Source organism: Dama dama, chromosome 4 (genome assembly GCF_033118175.1).
Source record: "Dama dama isolate Ldn47 chromosome 4, ASM3311817v1, whole genome shotgun sequence".
Classification (NCBI taxonomy): domain Eukaryota; kingdom Metazoa; phylum Chordata; class Mammalia; order Artiodactyla; family Cervidae; genus Dama; species Dama dama.
The window spans coordinates 11,315,840-11,340,621 of record NC_083684.1 but is presented as its reverse complement, the minus strand read 5'-3'; the positions used below and the strand labels follow the sequence as shown (position 1 = coordinate 11,340,621).

The 24,782-nt window shown below is 45.5% G+C and overlaps 1 protein-coding gene across 1 annotated transcript in view; it reads right to left on the bottom strand.

Moving 5' to 3' along the window:
* Nucleotides 1-24,782, bottom strand: part of VAT1L (vesicle amine transport 1 like) — a 166,278-nt gene that overhangs the window by 70,729 nt on the left and 70,767 nt on the right. The window contains exons 4-7 of the mRNA XM_061138075.1: nt 23,137-23,279; nt 12,990-13,093; nt 10,702-10,757; nt 6,490-6,684 (exon numbers count right to left, since the gene is read on the bottom strand). Coding sequence (XP_060994058.1) covers nt 6,490-6,684; nt 10,702-10,757; nt 12,990-13,093; nt 23,137-23,279 — 498 coding nt within the window. The remainder of the gene's footprint in view (nt 1-6,489; nt 6,685-10,701; nt 10,758-12,989; nt 13,094-23,136; nt 23,280-24,782) is intronic.

The window sequence follows — 24,782 nt, the reverse complement described above, 5'->3', positions numbered from 1 at the left end:
ACTGATCATTGGTCATCTTGCATCTCCTTTGTCCTTTATATTGGATTTCCATCCTTCCCAACGACTCAGATTCGCTCATTCTCTCCCATTCCACAGCTTCCACTTTTGTCTGGGGCTTGTCTACCCAGGTGTAAATATTTGCAATGACCTCCTGTCTGCCCCCAGTCCATCCTCCAAACCAGTGTGTACATGACATTACATACATATATTAACTGCTTCAAGATGATGCTTCTAAGTACTCTCCCTGCACCCCACTGTGCCTCTGAAGGGGCTCCTAAATCTTTTTATTTATTTGTTTTTGGCTGTGCGCAGTCTTTGTCACTGCACACGGGCTTTCTCAAGTTGTGGTGAGCGGGGGCTGCTCTGTAGTGGTGCAAGGGCTTCTTGTTGTGGTGGCTTCTCTTGTTGCAGAGCACAGGCTCTAGGGCACTCGGGCATCAGTAGTTTCGGCACACGGACTCAGCTGCCTTACACATGTGGGACTTCTAAGACCAGGGGTCAAACCCACGTCCCTTGCATTGACAGGCGGATCCTTAACTACTGGACAACTAGGAAAGTCCCAAGAGCTTGTAAATCTTTAAAAGAGGTCTCTACCAGCCAACTGCCATCTGCCATAATTAAGTGGGACTTTCTGTGGTTTCTTCTTCAGTCTTTGCCTCTTGGTTTTGGCTTGGGTATCTGTTTCAGATAATTGGCTTCATCTTTTCTCACCTTCCCAGTCTGGCATTGGAGCTGAAGTCTGGGACTTCTTTAAAAGTGACAACCACACCCTCATCCATCCTTGTCTCTTGAGCCATTCCACCCTCCCTATTACTGGTTCAACAGTAATCTCCCTTTTATCATGTCAACCTCTTGCTCTGTATCAGGTAAGGGTCCCTAATCAAACTCAGCATCACATTATTTGTCCTTCATTTATTCTTTTAGGCAGACCTCTATCTTTGTAGGTTTCATTATGTCACAGAATGAAAGACACATGTATAATTAAGCCACAGTTAATAACATGAAGGGGAAAATGCAGGGGACCCATAATGAGAGATTGGCGCACTTAAATCAAATAAATGACTGCATTTGGGCAGTGAACTTCACTAAAGCCAAGGCAAAGAGAGATATACAAGGAAGGGCATAATTAACTTAATTTACTAAGGGTAATCATACCAGATTGCTGGGGAAACAAATTCCTTTCCTACCTTCAAACAGGAGGATGACATCATCTCATAGACCAGCTCCAGGAGAATTTCTGCAGTGATGGGAATGTCCTTCCATCTCTGCATGGTCCAATATGGTAGCCACTAGCCACATGCAATTACTGACCACTTGAAATGTGGCCAAAGAACTGAATTTTTCATTTGACTTAATTAAATTAAATTTGGATAGCTACCTGTGGCTAATGGTACCATAATTAGAGTGTAATCACAGACTTATATGCAAATAATGTTATAAAATATCTTTAATGGAATATTATAAAATTGTCAAGACCTTCCTGCATCCTGAATCTGTTTGCTAGGGCTGCCATAACAAAATATTGCAGACTTGGAGATGGTATTAAATAACAGAAATGTATTTTCTCAAATCCTCGAGGCTGGAAGTCCAATATCAAGGTATCGGTGGGGTTGGGTTCATTCTGGGCCTCTTCCCTGGGCTTGCAGATGGCTGTCTTTTCATGAGACCATGTCCTCACTTAGTCTTTATGCAAACATTCCCAATATCTCTCTTCAGCCTAATCTCTCTTCTTATAAGGATACCAGTCAGATGGATTCATTTTAATTATCTCTTTAAAGGCCTGTCTCTAAATACAGTCATATTCTGTGGTACTGGGGTTTGGGGCTTTAACATGTGAATTTCAGGGAGTACACAGTTCAGCTCATAACAGTTTCCTCTGTGTGCTATTAAACAGCAGACAGGGAAAGGCATTGTGATCAGAAGCCATAGCTATATACTCCAGGCGTGTATCTTTCTAGTGCCATACTTGGGGCCAAGATGTGCTTCCAGGAATTGAGAGATGAAATGATGTCATAATCCTTAGGCCACAGTCTCTAAATAACAGTCTTCTCACCCAGAATGTCAACTCATTCTCCTTTAAAGTGAAGTCTCTCAGTTGTGTCTGACTCTTTGCGACCCCCTGGACTGTAGCCTACCAGGCTTCTCCATCCATGGGATTTTCTAGGCAAGAATATTGGAGTAGGTTGCCGTTTCTTTCTCCAGGAGATCTTCCCGACCCAGGGATTGAACCTGGATCTCCCGCATTGCAGGCAGACGCTTTACTGTCTGAGCCTGGCAGCAAAGGCAAGGCAAGTTTAAACCCAAGATTTGAACCCCACTGAGTGGATCAGCCTTATTTCCTCTCCTCCTTTGTTCCTGTTCCTCTGATTTGTTCAGACTTCTCTACCCCAGGTGCCCCATACTCACTCCCACTTCTCTGATTTTGTTCACACTGTCCCTCCTGCTGGCAATACCTTGTTTTTGTTAACCCCAACATCATCCTAAGAATCTATATTCTGCTAATCTCAGCCAAGACCTAACTCATCCTCAGAACCATCTCTGAACATTCATTCTTCCTTAACACTATTCTCTTCTGTTTTCAAATCCAGTCACACTTGAAACTGACATCCCAAAATTGAAAATGCAGTTCTTCTGTTTCATAGGTCTTAGGGATTGTCTCAGGAACGAAATCATAAAGGTAAGGGTCAGGGAACAAGTGACCTATCCCTTCTGTAGATGTGACATCTTAATATAGTGGGAGCACACAGTAGGTGCCCAATAATGTCTCTGCTGCTTGATTGACAGATGTATTTTGTTCTCCCTTTCCCACCTCTGAACTATTTTTCCAATTTTATGTACAGCTGCACATTTAGTATCTGGAGCCAAACCTGAGGCTGCAGCATATCACCCAAGCTATGTACAACATTTACAATAAAGTTGAAGATAGATGGCTAAAAAGGAACCCTAATCATCTCTGATATTATTAAATCCTCGAGTTTGAGTTCTCAGAGAGCCCAAGAAAATTTTCTTTTAATCTCTATGGGCTTTCTGTTCCATAGATGAAGTTATAGAGCTGGCCTGAGAAGTAATTTTGTGAACTCATTTACCAGAGGGGATGGGGGAGACTCACTGTAGTCATCCTTCAGAGGTTTGCAAGTAATAAGCATGCTCTGTTCTCTTCAAGCCCAGAAGAGCTGTGTGGGCTTGATAAATAGCCAAGCTTGGCCCGAGTGCAGCTTCTAAAATGCTGTCTGTAAATACTGCTGAAGAGAACCATCAAAAAGTTGGTGGGTGTCGCTGATGAGTGACTGTGGGTGCTTTTGTTAGCAAACAGGGCAGCAGCTGTCTCTCTCCACTCCGTGAATGACTAGCCTGCTACAGGGACTATAATTCCTTTGTTTTCCCGGTGACTGTCTTAACCAATATGACGTCTTTGATTTTTTTTAATCAAATCAAATTAATTAGTTATTTTTGGCTATGCTGGTTCTTCACTGTTGCACGGGTTTTCTCTAACTGTGGTACTCAGGCTTCTCATTGCAGTGGCTTCTCTTGTTGTGGAGCACGGATTCTAGGGCACATGGGCTTCAGTAGTTGCAGCTCCTGGACTCTGGAGCACAGGCTCAACAATTGTGGTGCAAGGGCTTATTTGCTCCGAGGCATATGGGATCTTCAAGCAGGGTTTGAACCTGAATCTCCTGCACTGACAGGTGAATTCTTTACCACTGAGCCACCGGGGAAGCCTCAATACACCTTTTTATGTAAGTGGTGGTTCTCAGCTAGGGAAGGTTTTGCCTTCTCCCCATCCCTCCTGGGGAACATTTGACAATGGCTGGAAACAGTTTTTATTGTCATAGTTGGCCCTGGGGGCGGGGTACTGTTGGTTTAATGGGAGCAAAACCACCCCCAAAGGGGTGAAAATTGGTTCTTGGAGGATTTTTTTTTAAAGTCTTACACTTTTAATATGTGTAAAGTACAAATTACATACAGGACATAGATAGACGATAGGTGGGTAGGTAGGTAGGTGGTATATCTGTGGGACTGAAGTTTCACAGAGGAGGTTAATTAAGAAAAAGTATTTTAACAAAACTCCATATGGGACAATAATTTTAAACAGTTGAAAAGACTACTTTGTAGAAACTTATCCCCCTCCACTTACTTGCCAACATATATCCTAATTAATTCCTTCCAGAACTTACTGCAGTTGGAGAATACCCTACTTACTTTTGTTCACTTGAGTTTTTGTTTTTTTTGGGGGGGGGGTAATTTTTAAAATTATGACAGTGTGATAACACATTTACAGGAGACTTGGAAAATATGGAGTAAGGTTACATATAGTTCCATTATATATTACAATTATTTTTTAAGTAGATAAATTAATATTTTTAGTTGGAGTTTTGATATCAAACTCTCAAAAATTAATAGAATGAATATATAGAAAAGTAGAAGGATATAGCAGACCTGAAAAGCACTATGAACCAATTCAACATAATTCAGATTTATATAATTTTCACACAGCAGGAGGACAACATATTCTATTCAAGTTCCCATAGACTATAAACTAGGAGACACTGGAACATATCCAGGAACATAAAACAAGGTGCAAACATTTCATGTCTAAAGATGTCTGTCCCTTGAGTTTTTCTGCCCCACCCCTCTGAACGTGAGCTTGACCCTGAGAGACCTTGGCCATCTGCTTGCCACTGTGACCCCCAGCAATGCATAGCGTTGGGCATGCAGTTGTTATTCAGCTCACATTTGGTGATTCAAGTGCACTGTAACCAAGGAATGATTTCCAACACCAGACCAAGGACCCACTGGATCAACCAGACCCCTCTTCAACTTTAAGCCTCACTTCAGTGCTACCAGATTTGTTGGATCCCTTTTGGAAATTAAGTTGAAGTCCCCTTCTTTGCTCCACGGTCAAGTTACTTTCTTATACCTGGTCTCAACTAGCCCAAGTTTACTCTTCTCCCTGACCTCTGAGACCAGTCATTCTACAGTCTAGCCCTTTTCTCTTCCAATGAGAGACCACAGTGAATACCATACAGATGTCTGACCCATTAAATTAAAACATTTTCAAGAAAAATATAACCATAGGCTAACCATCTTGGAAATTACACAGCAGAGGAAATGTATGATTATCTGATTTGACTTAGCAATCAATGGAATTACAGTGAACATGGGCAGAAGAAAAAAGACTGGAAGGAAGTAATCCAAAATATTAACAGTGTTACCCATCTCTGGAATGTGGATTTTCAGTTTATTTTTTCCTATGTTTTTGGCTAATTTAGGAGTTTCTTATAATAAGCACGCATTTCTTTTACCATAGAGAAGGGGTTTTGGTGGCTGGGTTTTTAAAGCACCATTTATGATATTGCCATGTCAAGGAGGCATATATAGGCTTGATCCATGGATCTAGGACTGATCCTATTTGATTACATGGTGACTCCCACAAAAATATTTTGGGTGGGAGGGATTTCTGTGCTCAGGAAAGCCATTGGATTTTGGCCAACCTAGTTCATTAGGCAAACAGCACCAAGTTTCATGCCAGGATGACGGCTACTATTTGTCCCAAGAATATTTTATATTTGTTAGATTTTTCATAAGTGTCCATGATTCCCCAAAATACAAGACATTCCTTCATGCTAAATGCAAAAACCGACCAACCAAACAAAAGAACACAAGCCCACATCTTTTACAGTATTTTCCAAGGGCTTCTTGGCTGCCTGAAGTCAAGCTTATGACATCCGGACCAAGGAAGATTTCTTAATGAAATGTCTCTTGAAACCTAGACCACATTTCTTCATTTCTTCCTCACGGGTAGCTTCCATGACTGACTTCCCAAATATCCAAAACCACTCCTGTCCTGAAAAATTTTCTAGGTACTCCTTCCTCCTAGCCCATCTCCCCTGAACCATCGCAGCCGGTTCACACTTCAGTATTTGAGGAGTTCTTATTTTGTGTGATCAAGGAGTGCTTTCAAATACTAGAACTTTGGCAGATCAGTTAATAAAAAGACTCAAACACTAGATCAGGCAATTCATGAATAATTACAGTGCCCAGGGTGAAGCTAACAATGTCTGGAAGGGGATCCAAGCACCCAGGCTTGGCACACAAATTGTTTCAGCTCTGAGTCATTGTCTGCTCTGACCTTGGTCTCATATACCCGCAAGTGAGGATGTAATTAATGCTGCAGCAATGTACACGCTCTCTTGTAGTTAAGGCGAATCATACATACCCGTCAAAATTTGGTGACCTACTGGGAAGGGTTCATGGCATTCATGGCACAAGAGGCATATTGACAAACGTGGTTTAAGAACCACTATGAAACTTAAAGTGTATCTTATATTCATAGCACTCCATACTCTAGGACAATGACTTTTAGGATCCTCTTTTAAAACAAACAAACCTGGGGGGTAAGAATCCCTTAAGAAAAGATTAGATCTGGCTACCCAAATCTGCCAGAATTAAAAGGAAGAGACTACCTGCTGGGGGAAACATCATCCTTACCTCCTCCAGGGCCCATAGAGAGTCCACCACGGGCTTGATCTTCTTCTGGTTGTAGAGTGCGATGAGCTTGTCCACCACTCCCCGAATGAGGCCAGCACGGCCCTGTTTGAAGAGCAGGTTTAGAAGGGAAAACCCAGCAATGACTTTGTTCTCTTCGTATAGCTTGATGGGGTTCACCTTCTCGACTTGCCACCACTGGAAAGAGAGCAGGTGTGGGTGACAAGGAGTCAGTGCTGGGCAGGCTGGGGGGATTCCAGCTGGCCGGGAGGTACCTCTGGTTGGTGTATTTTTGTAAGTGCCTCCTAGACTGGGCGCTGCCATGAATGCACAGTGATGCTTCTAAGATGCCCAGGATCTAGGTTGCGGGGAGCCCTTTACGAAGACAGCCCCTAGGCCACATGTGACCAGAATGCTGAGTCACACAGTTGGAATCGTGATCTGGAGCTGGATCCCGCCTGACAACCTGCTCCCATCACTCTCCAGGCTTCATTTTCCTCAGTGACGGACCGTGGCAGGATACTGCCTCTGAGGTTTCTTGGGAGAATTCAGCCTAAAGCACTTGGCTTAGTGGATGCTGGTGGTGCTGGTGATGGGCTGGTGAAGGGAGCAGGGGGCAGAGAAGTCCAAGCGAGATGGGGGTGGGGTGGGGTGCCCGTGGAAGCAGCTTTCCTTGCGGGGGACGGCAGCAGGGCTGGGGAGGTGGGTCGGAAAACACAAGATAAAGAAGAGAAGAGAAGCGTAACAGAGGAAGAAGGAACAGCATGACGGAGTGATGAGGCCAGAGGGTTGGGACTAAATTGGCGGCTCTCAGCTAGGGGCAGTTTTACCCTCCCCCTCCCAAAGGGCGTTTGGTAAATGTTTGGGGATGTTTTTTTGTTGTGATAATTCAAGGCAGGGAATGAACTGGCATCTACTGGGTAGAAGCCAGTGTGTGTGTGCTCACTCGGGTCCAACTCTTTACTGCCCCTTTGACTATAGCCTGCCAGCCTCCTCTGTCCGTGAAATTTCCTAGGCAAGAATGCTGGAGTGGGTTCCTGGAGTATTTCCTACTCCAGGGATCTTCCCAACCCAGGGGTAAAACCCATCTCTTGCATCTCCTCATTGGCAGGTGGACTCTTTACCACTGCACCACCTGGGAATTGGGAAAAAGCCAGGGATGTTGCTAAATATCCTGTAATACACAGGGCAGGCCCTTGAGACAAAATCATCCACCCCCAAATGTCACTAGCACTAAGGTCCTAAGTGGGGAACCCACACCTGACAAGTATGGCTGCCTTATTTCCTGTCTCTCCTCTTCCACTTTAGGCATGAAAAATAAGTGAAAGTGAAAGTTGCTCAGTCATGTCCCACTCTTTGCAATCCCATGGACTATACAGTCCATGGAATTCTCCAGGCCAGAATACTGGAGTGGGTAGCCTTTCCCTTCTCCAGGGGATCTTCCCAACCCAGGGTTTGAACCCAGGTCTCCTGCATTGCAGGTGGATTCTTTACCAGCTGAGCTATCAGGGAAGCCATAAGTAAGAAAAAATAAGTAGATAACCCATTAACAAAACACAGAAATGGTTATCCAACTGCTTTGTTCTGACTTAATTATGTCCCCTTTGGTGCTGGTTAGACTCTAGAAATTTGAAGTGCCAGTTTCCGGAGGACTCTAAGAGATTAAAATGGTTACTAGTTTAATACAGAAGGCAAAGTGCCATGTGATGGACACTTAGGAACATTTATAATTTAACGTTTATGTTATGGTTTGTTTCCTTTACATCCTGCCTCCTTCCAGGATTGAGGAAGCTCAAAAAAGTAAAATACCTTGGCTTTTCTTAAAAAGTGGGGACATGAGATGGTTGGAAAATAAGTCTAAGAAAGACAGGTTGTCAACAGGGATAAGGTTCACGCACAACATTTTCACCAAAATACAGTCCCCAGGGGCCCAGGGCCGGCTCTAGAAGAGACATGTATTTGGCCTGGCTGCTTGCCACAGAAGCGGAGGTGGAGAAATGATTAATAACTTGATTCATGGTGTATGCACACTGCTTCCAGCAGTGTTTGTGAAATGAAAGCTCACTGAGTCTGTAATCGCTGCCCAGTCGTGGTTGAGTTCCAGAGTCCAATGCCTGGTTTTGAATCCCAGTTCTGTCACTTACTAGGTGTGCAACTGTAAGCACATTGCTTAACCTGTCTGTATGCAGTTTCCCTACCACACTTCGCAGGGTCGTCATGGGGAATAAGTGTGTTAACACATACAAATGACTTAGCCCAGCATCTGTAGTATGTGGTCTATAAATATGAAATCTTTTTATCATCAGAAGCTGGAGAGATATCTTGGATTGAGTGAATAAGAGTTTTGGATCTGGAGTCAGACTGCTCTTGAAATGTTGACTTCAATTGTTATTCTCATTACCCTTATGATTTAAAAACAAGTGCCATGTGAACACAAACTCTGTAAGAATTTTAAGTGGGAACATCATTAGGATAGCTGCGTGAGAAATTCCTGTATGGTTCCAACTATGCCTTCGATTTCTAAGCTTTTCTCCAATGTACAGAAGAAAATGCCTTTCTAGAACCTTCCATAGCAAAGCCATCAGTCCACTCCCTCAGCATGCCCTACCTTCAATTTGCTTCTAACCGACCAACTAATATTGAACCCGGCCTCTGAAAGGGAATGGACTTTGTTCATGACCTCCAACTATAAAGCCTTCTGGTAATCAGAAGCCTTGTTCTGGGCAGGAGAATCTTACCCTCCATCCTGGCTGTTTTTACAAGCGCCTTCATTGAACCTGGGCACACTGCAATTATTTCATTAGCACTGTGTGTTGTGATTGTGCATGTAGGGGAGAAAGGGAAAACACTTCTTACAATTGTATGTAATTTGGGAGCAATTTGGTTCCCCACAGCAGGCCATCAGCATCACATTAATTACAGCCACAGCAATGAAACAGCTGCCAGGGACACAAAGCCTGTCTTCAGGGGACATGATCCAGACAGCATCCTTCATTAGGCTCCATTCTTGCTCCCCTGTTTATCCTGTAGCTGCATAATCCTTGACCTGAACTTTGAAGTTCAAACGCAAGCAGAGGCCCTTTCATTCCATTCTCAGGGCAGGGAGTATTGATCATTCCAGAATCAGGGGGTGTTTGGGGATAAAGCCTTTGGCAATCAGAGTTGGCACTTTGAGGGCATCTGGATACCTCCACAGTGTCACGCTGAGAGTAAATTCTAAACCCCTTGCCCCGGCTTTGTCTGACCACTCTATTCATAATGCCTCCACCCCATCCTGCTCTTCTCTGTTGCAACACCCTATCATCCCTTTCAGAGATGTTCTGAAAAGCATCTTATTAATATGTGTTATTTATTTCAGCTTGTCTCCCTCCCTCCCAAGGACATCAAATGCACCAGCCTCATTCACTGTGGTACCCGGTGCTTGGCACAGCGCCACAAACAGTAGGCGCTCAGAAGATGCTCACAGAGCGAGTGAGTCCTAGCACCTCACTGGCTGCTGGGGAGGGTAGAGGAGAGAGGACGAAGGCAAGCTCTGATGAGACGCAGCGACCCCTTGTTGTGGGTGTGGGGGTAAATATGCAGGTTCGAGTCCAGATTAGTTTAATTCTAGCAACTGTAGCTCTAGGTGGGAATGCAGACCTGAGTAGGTTCGTGATGCAGTGAATGTACCAGGAACGCAGCTTCTCAACTGCAGACACAGTTACCACTGTATTCAGGATATGAGCATCTAAGTTAGTGGTTCACACACTTGCCCCTATCAAAAAAATTGCCCCAGGAACTTGTGAAAATTTGAGGTCCCATTGTGTCTCCAAGCCAGTAGAATTAGGATAAGGAGAAATGTCAGGCAGCCCTGGAGACCCGGTTAGAAAGTAGCCAAACTGAAAGACTGGTCTCTCCATGGACCAAACAGAATTCACTAATGCTAGGTTTATTTTTGACCAATGATTAAGAACATCAACAATCTCTGTTGAAACCAAAATAAAGCTTTCTGGAGTTTCTCTGACTCTCTCACCTCTCTGCTTCATTTGAACAAAAGCGCCCCAAGTCACAGTCCTGACCATATGTAATGAGCAGGGTGGCAACACAGGCTGTCTTGCAAATGAATGATGCAGATGAAAGACAAGATTTAGCCTATCAGGTCCATGTCCTTAGAAGAGCTTACAGCATGCCAGGCAGCACCCCACCCTCGTACATTAGACGTGCATGGATACTTACTGATTTTGCGAAGCTGAAGAAGCTCTTGGTCTCTCCAGTCACCATGTTGGATGAACCTGCAAAAGGAAGACTCCCAAGTCAAGCTCATGAAAATCAATCTCTTGGTTCACATGGAAGAATGGCAGTTGTTTGGCCCTGAACTGTTAAGAGCTTGAAAAGAAATTTAATTCAGCCTTGGAAAAATGAGGGAAATGGAGGGGGTGGGTGGTGTCAAGTTGACAATTTTAACTAAGTATCACTGGATCAAAGAGGAAGTAACATTTCTCAAGGTGACCATTTTCATCACTTGGGAAAATTGGTCCTGTGGCAAAATGTGATTTAAGCCAACATTCTAATAAAGTGATGGGCTGCCAAAATGTCTTGCTGGTTCCATTCTTGGAGACTGAGAAATGAACTCATTTGTGAGCTTCCTTTATGGTTTTAATTTGATTCCTTGGTGAGTGAGAGGCTTGGGGAGATGACATTGACTGGGCATTTAAGTGGTGGGGAGAGGCGGGGCTGGGCTAGAATTTAAATGGATGGAAATACAGGGTACAGAGCAACAGACGAGGGTGAAAACAGGCTCAGAAACCAAGGAAATGGTGTGAGTCATATGTTAGCTCCAAAGAGGTCTGGGCAGAAAGGAGAAAACCATTTGAGACCAAAGGTGTAGGTAACCAAGCTTTGCTAGTGAACTAGTGATATTCAGAGGGAAGACAGGGAGCTGAGTTAGGGAAGATTCCCTAAGATGCTCGTGCAGAAAGAAAAGACCCCTTTCTGGGTTCTGGGTTGGGTGAAGTGTGAGAGATACTATACAATATTGGTGCCTTTTCAACAACTTCTCTGCTTTGCCCCCACAGGGACTAAGATCTTCTCAGAGAATCGTTAAATGAAAAAACAATGTCTATCTTAAACTCACTTTTTTGGCATTGGTGAACTTGCTTCTCCTTTCATGGCATGGCTTTTATGAAATACAAACATCACAGCACTAGGCTTTCATTATTTAGTAGTCAAGTAATTGCTATAATGAATTAGATACTTGTGATATGATCAAGTTATATTATACCAGAATCACATCGTGAAAGTAAGGCAAAAAAACAGAACTAGTACATGAGCAACGATGGATAAAGTGTTCATCTGCATTTGACTCACATGTCAGTCATAGCCAATATCCATATGTTGTACATTGACATTCATAGCTTCTCTTATCAATAGTAATAATTTTTTTTAATAGTACTAATTTTTAAATTATACATCCGCCCCCAAAAACTTTCAACTATTAATACATGGCCACTACGGATAATGCCAGAATACTCCAGCAATGAAAGCTTCTTCCTTCTGTTTCTGTCACAATGATCTGATGATGACAAGATGATGCATGACCACTCATACCTTTCATGTATCTCTTTTATAAACTTTTCAGCTAATAGTACAGAACTGAGTATTTTTTCCCTGAGTTATACAGAGGTAAGGCTCAATTTTCTACTCTATTGCCATGGAACAGAGTGCCAAAAATCTCACACACTGGAGAAGCCCAAGATCATATGGCTTTGGAATGTGACATCTGGCTTCAGATGTGCTTTTTTCTTTACGGAGACTAGTGTTTAAATTGCTTTCTATGCCTGTAACAAAGAGGAGAAGAAGGGGAAGGAGGAGGAGGTGGTGTTGGAGGAGGAAGACAAGGAGGCAAGGAAGAAGAAGAGGGAGGAAAGAGAAAGAGGAGGCTCCGGGGTCTCACTCTGCTGGAGGAAACCTCTCCGAGATGTCCTTCATAAATCCCCCAGACCCAAGAGCATGTAAGTGAATGTACAGGCAGGCATGGACTCCGTCCCTTCAGAGCTTCTGTCTTGATTGGGACATATAGGAGTAGTTTAGAGGAAGGAAATTCTGTACTTTGCAATTTCACCTTCAATAATGAAGATCTCCCCATTTATCCCCAGCACCCCCACCACTGCCTGCATCCTATCCACTCCTCTCCATCTGCCTGTGGGTCCTTTATTGCCTCCTTTTTGGAACTTCCTTTGAAGCTATTAGTGTTTCCCTCCTGTGCCACCTACTGTGACTGGGTTTCGTCTCATCACTGCCTTGGCTTGGCCTTGCTTTATTTCTTCTAGATTGAGACATGCTCATAGGATAATAGTGCAGTAGGCACTTTTATAATCGAAAACAATGAACAGCGATAGCAATACATGAAAAAATTGAGACCACCCCCATCTTATCCTGCCAACATATCAGTACATCTCATCTTTCAGAGCCTTTGTAAGCACACATGCAGTGCTCCCTGCCCCCCGCTTCTGTTGAGCACTCACCATATAAAATGTAGGTCCCCAGTGGTTTGAGAAGGCTGAGGCCTTTCCCGGTGTTGTCCCCACAGAGGCAATCCAAAACAATGTCCACTCCTTCAGCAGAGATTCTAAATGGTGAGACGACAAAGTAAAATACTGTAACCTGTCAGGGAACAAACTGTCAAGCCCTCTCCCCTCCCATGTCATACTGTTGACTCAGGAACACAGAAAGTTCTGAGAGCATCAAAACATACAGAAGAAGCCTGGGAGGCAGAGGTATCCTCCTGAGTCTGTCTCAAAGAATTTCACAAAGCTGGAGGATGCTAAGAACCCAGCTGGTGGTGCCAGCATGGAATGTCACAGTCTGTCTAGCCACCTCACTCAATGTCTCTGAGCCTCAGCTTTCTTCTTTGGAAAGTGGACCTAGCATGTCTTTTTGTGCTAGGAATGAAGTGAGATGACACATGTGATGCTTGGCCCATTGCTAACCACAAAACAGTCACTTTGTAAGTCAATCAACAACTCATATTTGTGGAGCTTGGGTCGTGTGACCGACTCTGTCCAAGGTGCTGAAGACAGAGTGCTACAACCAAGCAAACTCTCTGTCTTCATGTGGCTTCCAGTCTAGCAGGGTTTGGCTTTTTCCTTCTCCACCTCCCTCCTCAGTGAATCTATAAAGGCACACTAATGTAACTTGCAAACTTCTGTTTGTCCAATCTCCAGGTTTATCGTATAAATATACTCTCAGAGAAAGAGGGTTAAATAGAGGGGATCTTCCTACAGTAATGGAGGCTTCCAGCAAAGAGGAGATCCACATACGTCCTCTATTAGTAAGATTCCTTCATCCATTTATGTATTTAACACTTAGTAATTCACTTACTCATGCACTTAATAAACATGTACGGGACTTCCTGGGTTAAAAGAGATTATGCAGGAGGGGCTGTAGGACTGGAACTCTCTGGGGATGTGTAGGGAAAATATTCCTGCCCACAGTGTTACCCGTTGTGGCTGGACCCTGCTCTGGTCAGACAAGAAAGGCATTTCCTCAGATTTGTCACTTTGCAGGGGTTATCTTGTCTTAGCACATCACTCAGTTTTTCTACCCCCACTCCCATCCCTCAGTGAAGTTCAGGCACTAGCTAATGTCACCAGCTGTGTCCACAGTGTCACCAGCTAGGAAATTACACATGCACCTACTGGGTTCAGACGAGAAGTTGATGTTCTCATGCCCCCAAGAGCTGAGTCTTAACAAGAGTGTGCCCTTTAAAAGTCCTTGGGTCTTATCCAAAACCCAGCCCATTACAGAGGCTCTTCCAAAGTGATCAGCTTTGTTTTCCACCCAATAGAGGGCTTATCTCATAGGTGTGTCTATTCAAGTTCCATCTGTAAATTAGCTGAGCATTGAACAATTGATGCTTTTGAACTGTGGTGTTGGAGAAGACTCCTGAGAGTCCCTTGGACTGCAAGGAGATCCAACCAGTCCATCCTAAAGGAAATCAGTCCTGAATATTCATTGGGAGGACTGATGTTGAAGCTGAAACTCCAATACTTTGGCCACCTGATGCGAAGAGCTGACTCATTTGAAAAGACCCCGATGTTGGGAAAGATTGAGGGCAGGAGAAGAGGATGACAGAGGATAAGACAGTTGGATGGCATCACTGACTCGATGAACATGAGTTTGAGTAAACTCTGGGAGTTGGTGATGGACAGGGAGGCCTGGTGTGCTGCAGTCCATGGGGTCACAGATAGTCAGTCACGACTAAGTGACTGAACTGAACTGAGAGAATTAGGCCAGTGGATCTCAAACCTGAGTGGGCCCAAGGATTTGCATTTCTAAGAAGTTCCCAGCTGCTGCTGCCACTGCTGCTGATTTCAGTTGCACACTGTGAAAGCCCCTGGTTTAAGGTCAAGGCAGCAGTGTTTAATTAGTAATTAATTTGCTCATTGAATATTGAGCACTGGTACTGCCCTAGGCAGAGGGGATGTCATGGTGAACCCAAACAGATTTGATTTCTCCCCCTTTTTTTGGAGCGTACTTTAGGTAGATATGAATCAATCATTATACAAATAAAAATTAAATTGAAATCAAATGGGGTCCAGTGCCACAAAGGTGTCATGAGACCGTTTACACTGAGGGTCTGCCCGATCAGGGCTGCCAGAGAACACATCCCTGGGGAAGTGATGAGTGGCAGGTGGAGGAGATATGTGGGTGAAGAGAGGTGGTAACAGGGTCCCAGGCAGAGGGGACAGCATGTAGACAGGGTGCTCAGGGCTGGTGCACTGTGATGACCCTGAGGGATGGAATGGGGAGGGAGGTGGGAGGGTGTTCAGGATGGGATGACACATGTACACCCATGGCTGATTCATATCAGTTCAGTCACTCAGTCGTGTCAGACTCTTTGTGACCCCATGAATCGCAGCACGCCAGGCCTCCCTGTCCATCACCAACTCCCAGAGTTTACTCAAACTCATGCCCATCGAGTCGGTGATGCCATCCAGCCATCTCATCCTGTCGTCCCCTTCTCCTCCTGCCCTCAATCCCTCCCAGCATCAGGGTCTTTTCCAATGAGTCAACTCTTTGCATGATGTGGCCAAAGTACTGGAGTTTCAGCTTCAACATCTGTCCTTCCAATGAACACCCAGGACTGATCTCCCCTAGGATGGACTGGTTGATCCAGTCCAAGGGACTCTCAAGAGTCTTCTCCAACACCACAGTTCAAAAGCATCAATTCTTTGGTGCTCAGCTTTCTTCACAGTCCAACTCTCACATCCATACCTGACCACTGGAAAAACCATAGCCTTGACTAGATAGACCTTTGTCGGCAAAGTAATGTCTCTGCTTTTTAATATGCTATCTAGATTGGTCATGACTTTCTGTCCAAGGAGTAAGCGTCTTTTAATTTCATGGCTGCAATCACCATCTGTAGTGATTTTGCAGCCCAAAAAAATAAAGTCTGACACTGTTTCCACTGTTTCCCCTGATTCATATCAATGTATGGCAAAAACCACTATAATATTATAAAGTAATTAGCTTCCAATTAAAATAAATAAATTCATTTTTAAAATCTTTTTAAAAAATTAACTCTCCATAATGATCAAAATTGATTGCTTCACGTGAAAAAAAATGCTCAATGTTGCTAATTATTAGAGAAATGCAAATCAAAACTACAATGAGGTATCACCTCACAGCAGTCAGAATGGTCATCATCAAAATGTCTACAAACAATAAACTCCAGAGAGGGTGTGGAGAAAAGGGAGCCCTCCTACACTTTTGGTGGCAATGTAAATTGGTGCAGCCACTGTGGAAAAACAATATGGAGGTTTCTTAAAAAACTAAAAATAGAACTACCATATGATCCAGCAATCCCACTCCTGAGCATGTACCTGGCAAAAACACAATTCAAAAAGATACGTGCATCCCAATGTTCACTGCAGGACTATTTACAACAGCCAAGATATGGAAGCAAAATCTAAATGTCCACTGACAGGAATGGACAAAGAGGATGCCCTATACACAAACAGGCACACAATGCAATATTGCTCAGCCATGAAAAAGCATGCAATGATGCCATCTGCAGCAAAGTGGATGGGCCTAGAGATTATCATGCCAACTGAGGTAAGTCAGAAAGAGAAAGACAAACACCATATGATGTCACTTATATGTGGAATTTAAAAAAAATGGTACAAATGAATTTATTCACAAAACAGAAACAGACTCACAGACTTATAAAACAGACTGTGGCTATCAAAGGGGGAAAGGCTGGAGGAGGAATAATGGAGGAGATTGGGATTAAAAAAAAATAACAAATTGTAGTAAGGGCATTTCATTTCACCAAACTTTCATTTCCATCTACGTATTTTTAAAATATGAAGGTGTGTAAGTTTACATAAACATGCAGAAGTATATGTGCATGAAACAAGTGTGTATGTAAATAAGTCCTGAGTCTGAACCACCATAAGATGAATTTTTTCATGGTGTGCAGTAATAGAAAAAAGGGGGTCACAAACTTTCCTTGGTAAATGTTCTTTTCTTCTGGTTTGCACACTAATTGAAATAAAGCTATTTAGAATGTTAGAAAATAAAAAAAAGGGAGGGAGCCTGCTGCAGGCTGGAGAGGCGGCGGGAGGCGGCGCACAGATGCTGCTGAGGCCGGCTGAGCCCGCCCTGCTGGGGAGCTGCACATCTTCCTTTCTCACGTCCGAGGTCAGTTCTGCTCCCTCCCGTGGAAGTGAGAGCCTGCCCTGCATCTCCTAGCCAGCCCTCCTGGACCAAGTCCTCCCCGTGAACTTCACTTCCCGAGGCCCTTCCCTCAGCCGGCAGGATGCCGTCCAGGGGCAGGAGTGGCCTCCCCAACACGAGGCTGTTGACACCTTCTGGGGCATCCCCGCTGGCCCTGCCTGTCCTCTGCTCCCCACTTCCTGTCCGGGGCTCCTCACACCCACGTTCTGCTCATGGGCCCACAACCTCCCCTCTGCCCATCCCAGTTCCTTGCACTGGCTGCCTGGCCTCGGCCTGTGGCTCTAGCCTCTGGTCTGTGGGTCTGCAGAAATGCAGGGCATGCCCACAGAAACACGTGGCCACATGCTCTGCCCACTTCCCCATCCTCACCTCTGACTCACCACCCTAGACACCCTGACTTTCTAGCTATTCCTAAAGCCCCACATTCAAGGGCACCTACTGTGTGCCAGGCACAGCACAAGTCTCATCTCACGAGGCCTCGTGCCAATCCAGAGACTCAGGGCCATTTGATGGATGAGGAAGCAGGCTCAGTGGAGTCAGCTGACTGTGTGGGGAATCGGACGCCAAGTGAGAGTCCCAGAGATGGAGTAGTTTTATAGGGTGGATTGTGGCCAAGCTGGGGGTGACTATAACTGCCACTTACAGTTCCCAGTGGAGGCTGAGCAGAGAGTCAGGCAAGACAGGGTTTGCCCGTGCACAGAGCTCGAAATAAGCCACAAATTTGCTGCACGTTGCTGACATCACATCCTTTTGAAGGTCAGTGGTGCAGTGGGGCTGAAGGGAAGGAAGGAGATGGATTCTGAGGATGAGAAGCTGGGTAGAGGCTGGTGCCATTCCTGGGGGTCCTGAGGGTGAGAACACTCCACTGACTCAGTTTGGTTGTAGAAGTCAAACCTGCGAGCAGACATTGCTCCTTTCAGGGCCGGCAATGTTCTTTCAGGTGAGAGTTGCAAAATGGAAAAGCGCTCCATCCCCTGTTTAGGTATTAGAAGCCCAGTCAGTGAATCAGACTGAACTGAACACTGGGTCTAGTTAAAATGCTCAGGCCCTGCAAGTAGGGACTTCCCTGGTAGCTCAAATGGTAAAGAATCTGCCTGCAATGCAGGAGACCTGGGTTCGACTCCTGGGTCAGGAAGATCCCCTGGAGAAGGAAATGGCAACCCACTCCAGCATTCTTGCCTGGAGAATGCCATGGACAGAGGAGCCTGGCAGCCTGCAGTCCATGGGGTCACAAAGCGTCGCATATTACTGAACAACAAACACTTTCACTGCCTTTCCACAAGGAGGCTTGGGTCAGGTCCTCCCTTGCTCATCCTTCCATTGACAAGCACCTTAGCAGCATCTTTTAATGGAACAATCATGACTCTCACAAGCAGAGCTATGCAGCCCGTCAGAGGCACAGAGACCATCCTCATTTCTGAGCCGCCCCCAAGGCCCCAGTTTCTTGAGTGTCCACCTTGCCTGCATAATCACATAAACACAGAGGGGGCAGAGAGTTAAAGGCAGCGGTTCCTACTCTGCTTTCTCCTGCTGTCATAAATCTCTGCAGACTTAAGAAGCAAACAGAAATAGCCCCAGCTCAGAGATCCTCTGCCAAATTCAGCAGCAAGATATTTGGGGATTGTTGACCCGAGATTTTCCTGTCTGTCTGTCCTTGGTCCCCAACCCCTGGCTCCTTTCCAGAAAGTGATGCCTCTTTGCTTCTCGCCCACTTGGACCAGTGGGGAATTTCTCCTGAGTGGTGGCCTTTGCCATTGGGTCATTACTGGGCAAGCGGCCCTTCGACTTTGTCAATCAAGAGATCAATTCCCCTTTATCATCGTAACTTCCGTTTCCAGTTGGGCCCTTGGCTCTCCTGCACGTCTTCTCGTTCAGAATCCCCTCGTCTCTGAGAACTCACTCCTGCCACGGCTTTAACCACTACCGCTGAACTCGTGACAGAGGGATGAGGCGATTTCAGCGAGCCCAGCACACAGTAGGCTGCTTAGTAAAAGTTCACTACCGACACCTCCCACTGGCACTTAGCAAAACCGCCTCTAGGAAGGAACCCTTTCTCTATTGTTTTCTCTCTGCTCTCTCCTGCTGGCTAGGCCGTTTGTTAATTTCCACTTGGCCTCAGCTTCTTTATTTGTAGGATGTGGAATTTCCATCTTGCTGGATACACACCAAATGGTCTCACTAAGATGCTCTAAAGAGTGAGAGGCCAGATGCACACCTGGCGTGGGATTCACTCCCCGCCCCTCTCTATGGACTAAAATACTTCCCAGTCTTCGAGCTCCCACGTGGGGGGTGGGGGGGCCATCCACCTTGGTGCTCCCTCTGGTCTTTTCTCTCCTCTTTATTTTTAAAGCCCTTACAGTCAGACGCACACAATTCAAAGCTTCGAACTCATCCACTTTGTTTCCTCTCCTGAAACAAAGAGCATACTCATCTCTCTCCTCCTGAAAAGAGAAGGGGGGGGTGACATAAAGGCTATGTCTGTATTATAAATATTTTTCCCCCATTCTCTTTAAAATGTCTGGTTCTAGGCTGCAGACATGTTCAAAAGAAGCAGACTGACTGGTTGATAAAAGAATTTCCGTCCCAAGAAATTTTATGCTATTATTTTTCCTAGTTGATTACACACAGCATTGTGTAACAGATAATATCCATGGATCAGAAAAGAAGGAAAAGTCACTCTGCATTCCACTCCTGTTGCATCTTAGTGGGTGGATCTTTTTCCCTTTCATTTTATGTCCTCACACGCCAAGGATTTATACAAAGCTGTGATCACAGTGTAGCTGGAATTTGGCATACTGCTTTTTTCACTCAATATGCTACTACGGATATTTTTTTCATTTTCTGACAGAGTCTTCATAACTAGTATTTTTTTTTTAGGGGCTGCATAATACTCAAGTGTGTGGGTGTAGTGTAATCTACCGAGCCATTTCCCTTCTGTTGCTGATGGGGGCTGGTTCTGGATTTTCGCAATTACAGACGATGCTGTAATTCACCCTGTTGGTCCATCCTGGGCGCCTACAGTGAGGCAGAAGCAGCGCTTGGCTCTGCAAACAGGCAACATGGACCTGTGGCTTTTATCTTCTTTTGGATTATTTCCTGAGGGTAGGATTCATGGGACAGAGAGTATAAATATACCTGTGACTTCTCAAGTCATTTTTAGGCTAATCCTAGGACCTCTACTTAAAAACTCAAGGAAGTGTTGGAGGTCATGTTTGCAGGATGGTGGTCGGAGGAGATGACCCTCAGATGCTGTTATCTTCTGCTTTTCTGACATCAGCAGAAATCGTCGATTCCGGGCTAACGGAGCAGGTCAAGTGCAGTGAGGGGATGAGGGGATGGTGCAGCTCCTGGGGTGTGGGGACCACAGAGGCTCCCTGGTGTGGACTGGAACCTCTTCAGAAGAGCTGCCATCCCCTGCTTCTCTCCTACCACCTCCCAAATCCTCTGACCACGTCCTCCAGCCTCACTGGTCTCCTTACAGATTCTGGAACTGACCAAGTCTCTCCCGACCCTGGGCCTTAGCACACGCCATTCCCCTGGGTCAGAAACGCTCTTCCTTTGGCCTAATTCTCATCCCTCAGTTCTCAGTCGGAATCTCACCCTTTGATGGATGACACGTCTGATTTCCCCATGTGCCTGTGCTGATTTCACTAGCACCTTGCATTTCTCCACCAGAGTGCACACCAAAGTGCAAAGCAATGAACCTTTCAGTATCTTCTGTCCTGTCTTCCCCACTGAGACTCTCCGCTCCGTGAAGACAGTGATTCTCACGGTGGTTTCTGCTGGACCTGCTGTCCTAGCAGAGTACCCGGCCCACCACAGATACTTGGTACTGACTAAGCTGGTCAGGGCAGGAACAGAGGAGAGGATGCTTGCAAAAATATCGCTTCAGAGGATGAAAGGAAAGAGGACGGGGGGATCAGGTCACAGCTTGAAAGATGCAAGTTAAAGAAAGGAAGGAGCTCCCCTGGCGGCTACTTAGTAAACAACCTGCCTGCTAAAGCAGGAGACCCGGGTTCAACTCCTGCTCCGGGAAGATCCTAGATGCCACGGAGCAACTAAGCCCATGCCCACAGCCACTGTGCCTGAGTGCTGCAACTTCTGAAGCCTGTGCTCCACAACAACAGAAGCCACCACGAGACGCCCGAGCACCACAACCAGAGAGGGTCACTCCCACTCGCTGCAGCTAGAGAAAGCCTGTGAGCAGCAGCACCGAAGGCCCAGTGAGCCAAAAGAATAAACAGCCACCTGAGGTGTATAAAAGCAGGCAAAAGTATATTCTGAAAGTCTTTCAGACTACTATACATAAAATAGATAAGCAACAAGCATTTACTGTATAGCACAGGGAATTCTATTCAATATCCTGTAAAACTATACTGGAAAATATAATCATCTATACTTAAATTTTTTACAAAATGCCTGCGATCTCTGGACATCTGAGAAATGGATGGTGAAGTTCTAATATCTAGCTTTAAAGCTCTCTTTTCACACCTCATGGGAAATACTGGGGCAACATTAAATAGCATGTAGATCTCCCCATTCAAAATCTAAAATCAAATGGGAGAATTCAGACCATCAGAAGGCTTTCCTTTCCAAGAAACTTCCCAAGTTTCACCTAATCTGCTCCAAATCTATCACTTCAAGCAACCAGATCTCCCGTCTTGCAGCCCTTCAATTTTTCATCTTAATCAGGGATGTGGAGAAAATGGTTTCTTTGTTATGATGCTAGCTGGACAACCTAATCCTGTGTAGCTTACAGTTTTGTGCTGGAGACTGAAAATACATAAACAGTGGCTCTGGGATGTGGCTGAATCCTCCCAGGGGCTGTGGGTGGAGCAGAGCCTGGGAATCAGCCTTGAATGCTGAGAATCAGCAGGGCGGAGACCCACAGATTATCTGCAAGTGTGGCGGCAGCTGGGTGTGCCATCTGATTCCCTGTGGTGGTGTGCACATGGCCGTGATCAATGGCTTCAGGATCACAGGTGGAATACGGATCCGATTATAAACCAAAGTCTCCCCGTGGAGACCGCAACAGCCAGCAGACTGACACCTCTGCCTTCAGGCTCCCGTCTCCCATTCATTCTCCCTGCAGCACCAGTGACTGTTCCAAACCTGTGTCCCATTTGTCCCCACCGTGGTCCTTTGGTGGCTCTCAGTCACACCCAGGTTGGAGTCCACGTTCCCTGGGGCTGTTATGTGAATGAGTGAGAAACAAACTTCTCCGTGTTATGGGAGTGTTGCAGCAGCTCTCACAGTTCAGCTTGGTGAGTTACGTAACTTCTCAGTTCCTTGGGTTTATCCTCTCCAAAATGGGGATAATAATAAGGCTGTTGAGAGGATTAGATGAGCGAATTCCATGTGAAATAGCCCAGAGCTAGTAACATGCATGTTCATCATTATGGCATTATGACACTGAGAAAGAGTGTGTGCATGCTCAGCTGTCTGACTCTGCGACCCCACGGGCTGTAGCCCGCCAGGCTCCTCTGTCCATGGGATTTCCCAGGCAAGAACACTGGAGTAGGTTGCTGCTTCCTTCTCCGGAGGATCTTCCCAACCTAGGGATCAGCCGGAGTCTCCTGCGTTGGCAGGCAGGTTCTTTACCACTGAGCTGATGACTGTTATTAGCCCTTCTCTAAATGATGCTCCTGTTCTTTAAGAAGGGGCTTCTCTGATAGCTCAGTTAGTAAAGAATCCACCAGCAATGCAGGAGACCCCGGTCTGATTCCTGGGTCGGGAAGATCCCGTGGAGGAGGGATAGGCTACCCACTCCAGTATTCTTGGGCTTCCCTGGGGGCTCAGCTGGTAAAGAATCCGCCTGCAGTGTGGGAGACCTGGGCCCATGGGGTCGCAAAGAGTCAGACACGACTGAGAGAAATTCTTTAAGAGAGAAGTGCAGGGACCATCCCGGTGCCTTTAGAACAAGCATCTTACCGCTTCACGTCCTGCACATAGTCTGCGTTTCTGTCCAAGAGGTGGGTCACGGAGTCCTTGATGGCTTCATGCTTGAAAGTAGAAGCCGTTCCAAAGACAGTCACGCTGGGGACAGTGGAGCACAGCTGAGCCACAGCTTGGCCCTAGAAGTGAAATATCACAGACAAGTCACACAGGAGAGCCACCACCCGACAGCTAGTCTTGCTGGGCGAAAAGCAGGATTTCTCAGCCTTGGTGCTATTGACCTTTTTCTGGCTGGATTGGTCTTCATTGCAGAGGGCTGAACTGTGCATTGTGAGATGTTTAGCAGGGTCCCTGGCCTTCACCTACTCGGTACCAGCAGCAAGCCCCCAGCTGTGACACCCAAAAATATTTCCAGTCAACATCGCTCACTACTAGAGAGATGCAAATCAAAACTACAGTGAGATACCACCTCACAGGTCAAAACAGCCATCATAAAAAAATGCACAAATAATAAATTCTGGAGAGGGTGTGGAGAAAAGGGAACCCTCTTGCACTGTTGGTGGGAATGTAAATTGAAACAGCCACTATGGAGATTCCTTAAAAAAAAACTAGGAATAAAACTACCATAGGACCCAGCAAGTCCTACTACTGGGCATATACCCTGAGGAAACCAAACTGAAAAAGACACAGATAGCCCACTGTTCATTGCAGCACTATTTACAATAGCTAGGACATGGAAGCATCCTAGATGTCTATCAACAGATGAATGGGTAAAGAAGCTGTGGTGCATATACACAATGAGACAGTACTTAGCCATAAGAAGGAACACATTTGAGTCAGTTCCAATGAGGCGGATGAACCTAGAGCCTATTACACAAAGTGAAGTAAGTCAGAAAGCGAAAAACAAGTATCATATATTAGCGCACATATACGGAATCTAGAAAGAGGTACTGATGAACCTCTGTGCGGGGCAGCAGTGGAGATGCAGACAGAGAGAGCAGACTTATGGACACAGGGGTAGGGAGGAAGGAGAAGGTGGGACAACTGGAAACACGTACACTACCGTATGAAAAATAGATAGCCCACGGGAATCTGCCGATGACTCCGGGAGCTCAAACTGGGGCTCTGTAACAACCTAGAAGGTTGGGATGGGCTGGGAGGTGGGGCGGAGGTTCAGAGGGAGGGGACATGTGTATATCTATGGCTGATTCATGTTGGTGTATGGCAGAAACCAATACTGTGGAGCAATTACCTTGCAGTTAAAGAATAAATGAATTAAAAAAAATATCTCCAGACATTTCAAAGTGTTCCCTGGGAAACACAATCTCCCCTGGTTGAGAATCACTGGTATAGAGGAAGGAGAGCCAGCAAAACCCTGGTACCAAGACAGAACAATGATCATTTAACCATCTGGACTTCAGGTTCTCCATCTATAAGTCAGCACTAATATTACCTACACCCCAGGGATCTTGGAGGATGTCCTAGTTTGGATTCCCCAGAAGCAGATCCTGAGGCAAGGGTTTTGAGAGCAAGTCCTTTATCTGGAATAGGATCACAGGAAATGCCAGGGTATTAAGACAGAAATAGAAGGCAGTCAATAAACAAATCAACCCTGAATATTCATTGGAAGGACTGTTGCTGAAGCTCTAATACTTTGGCCACTTGATGCACAGAGTTGACTC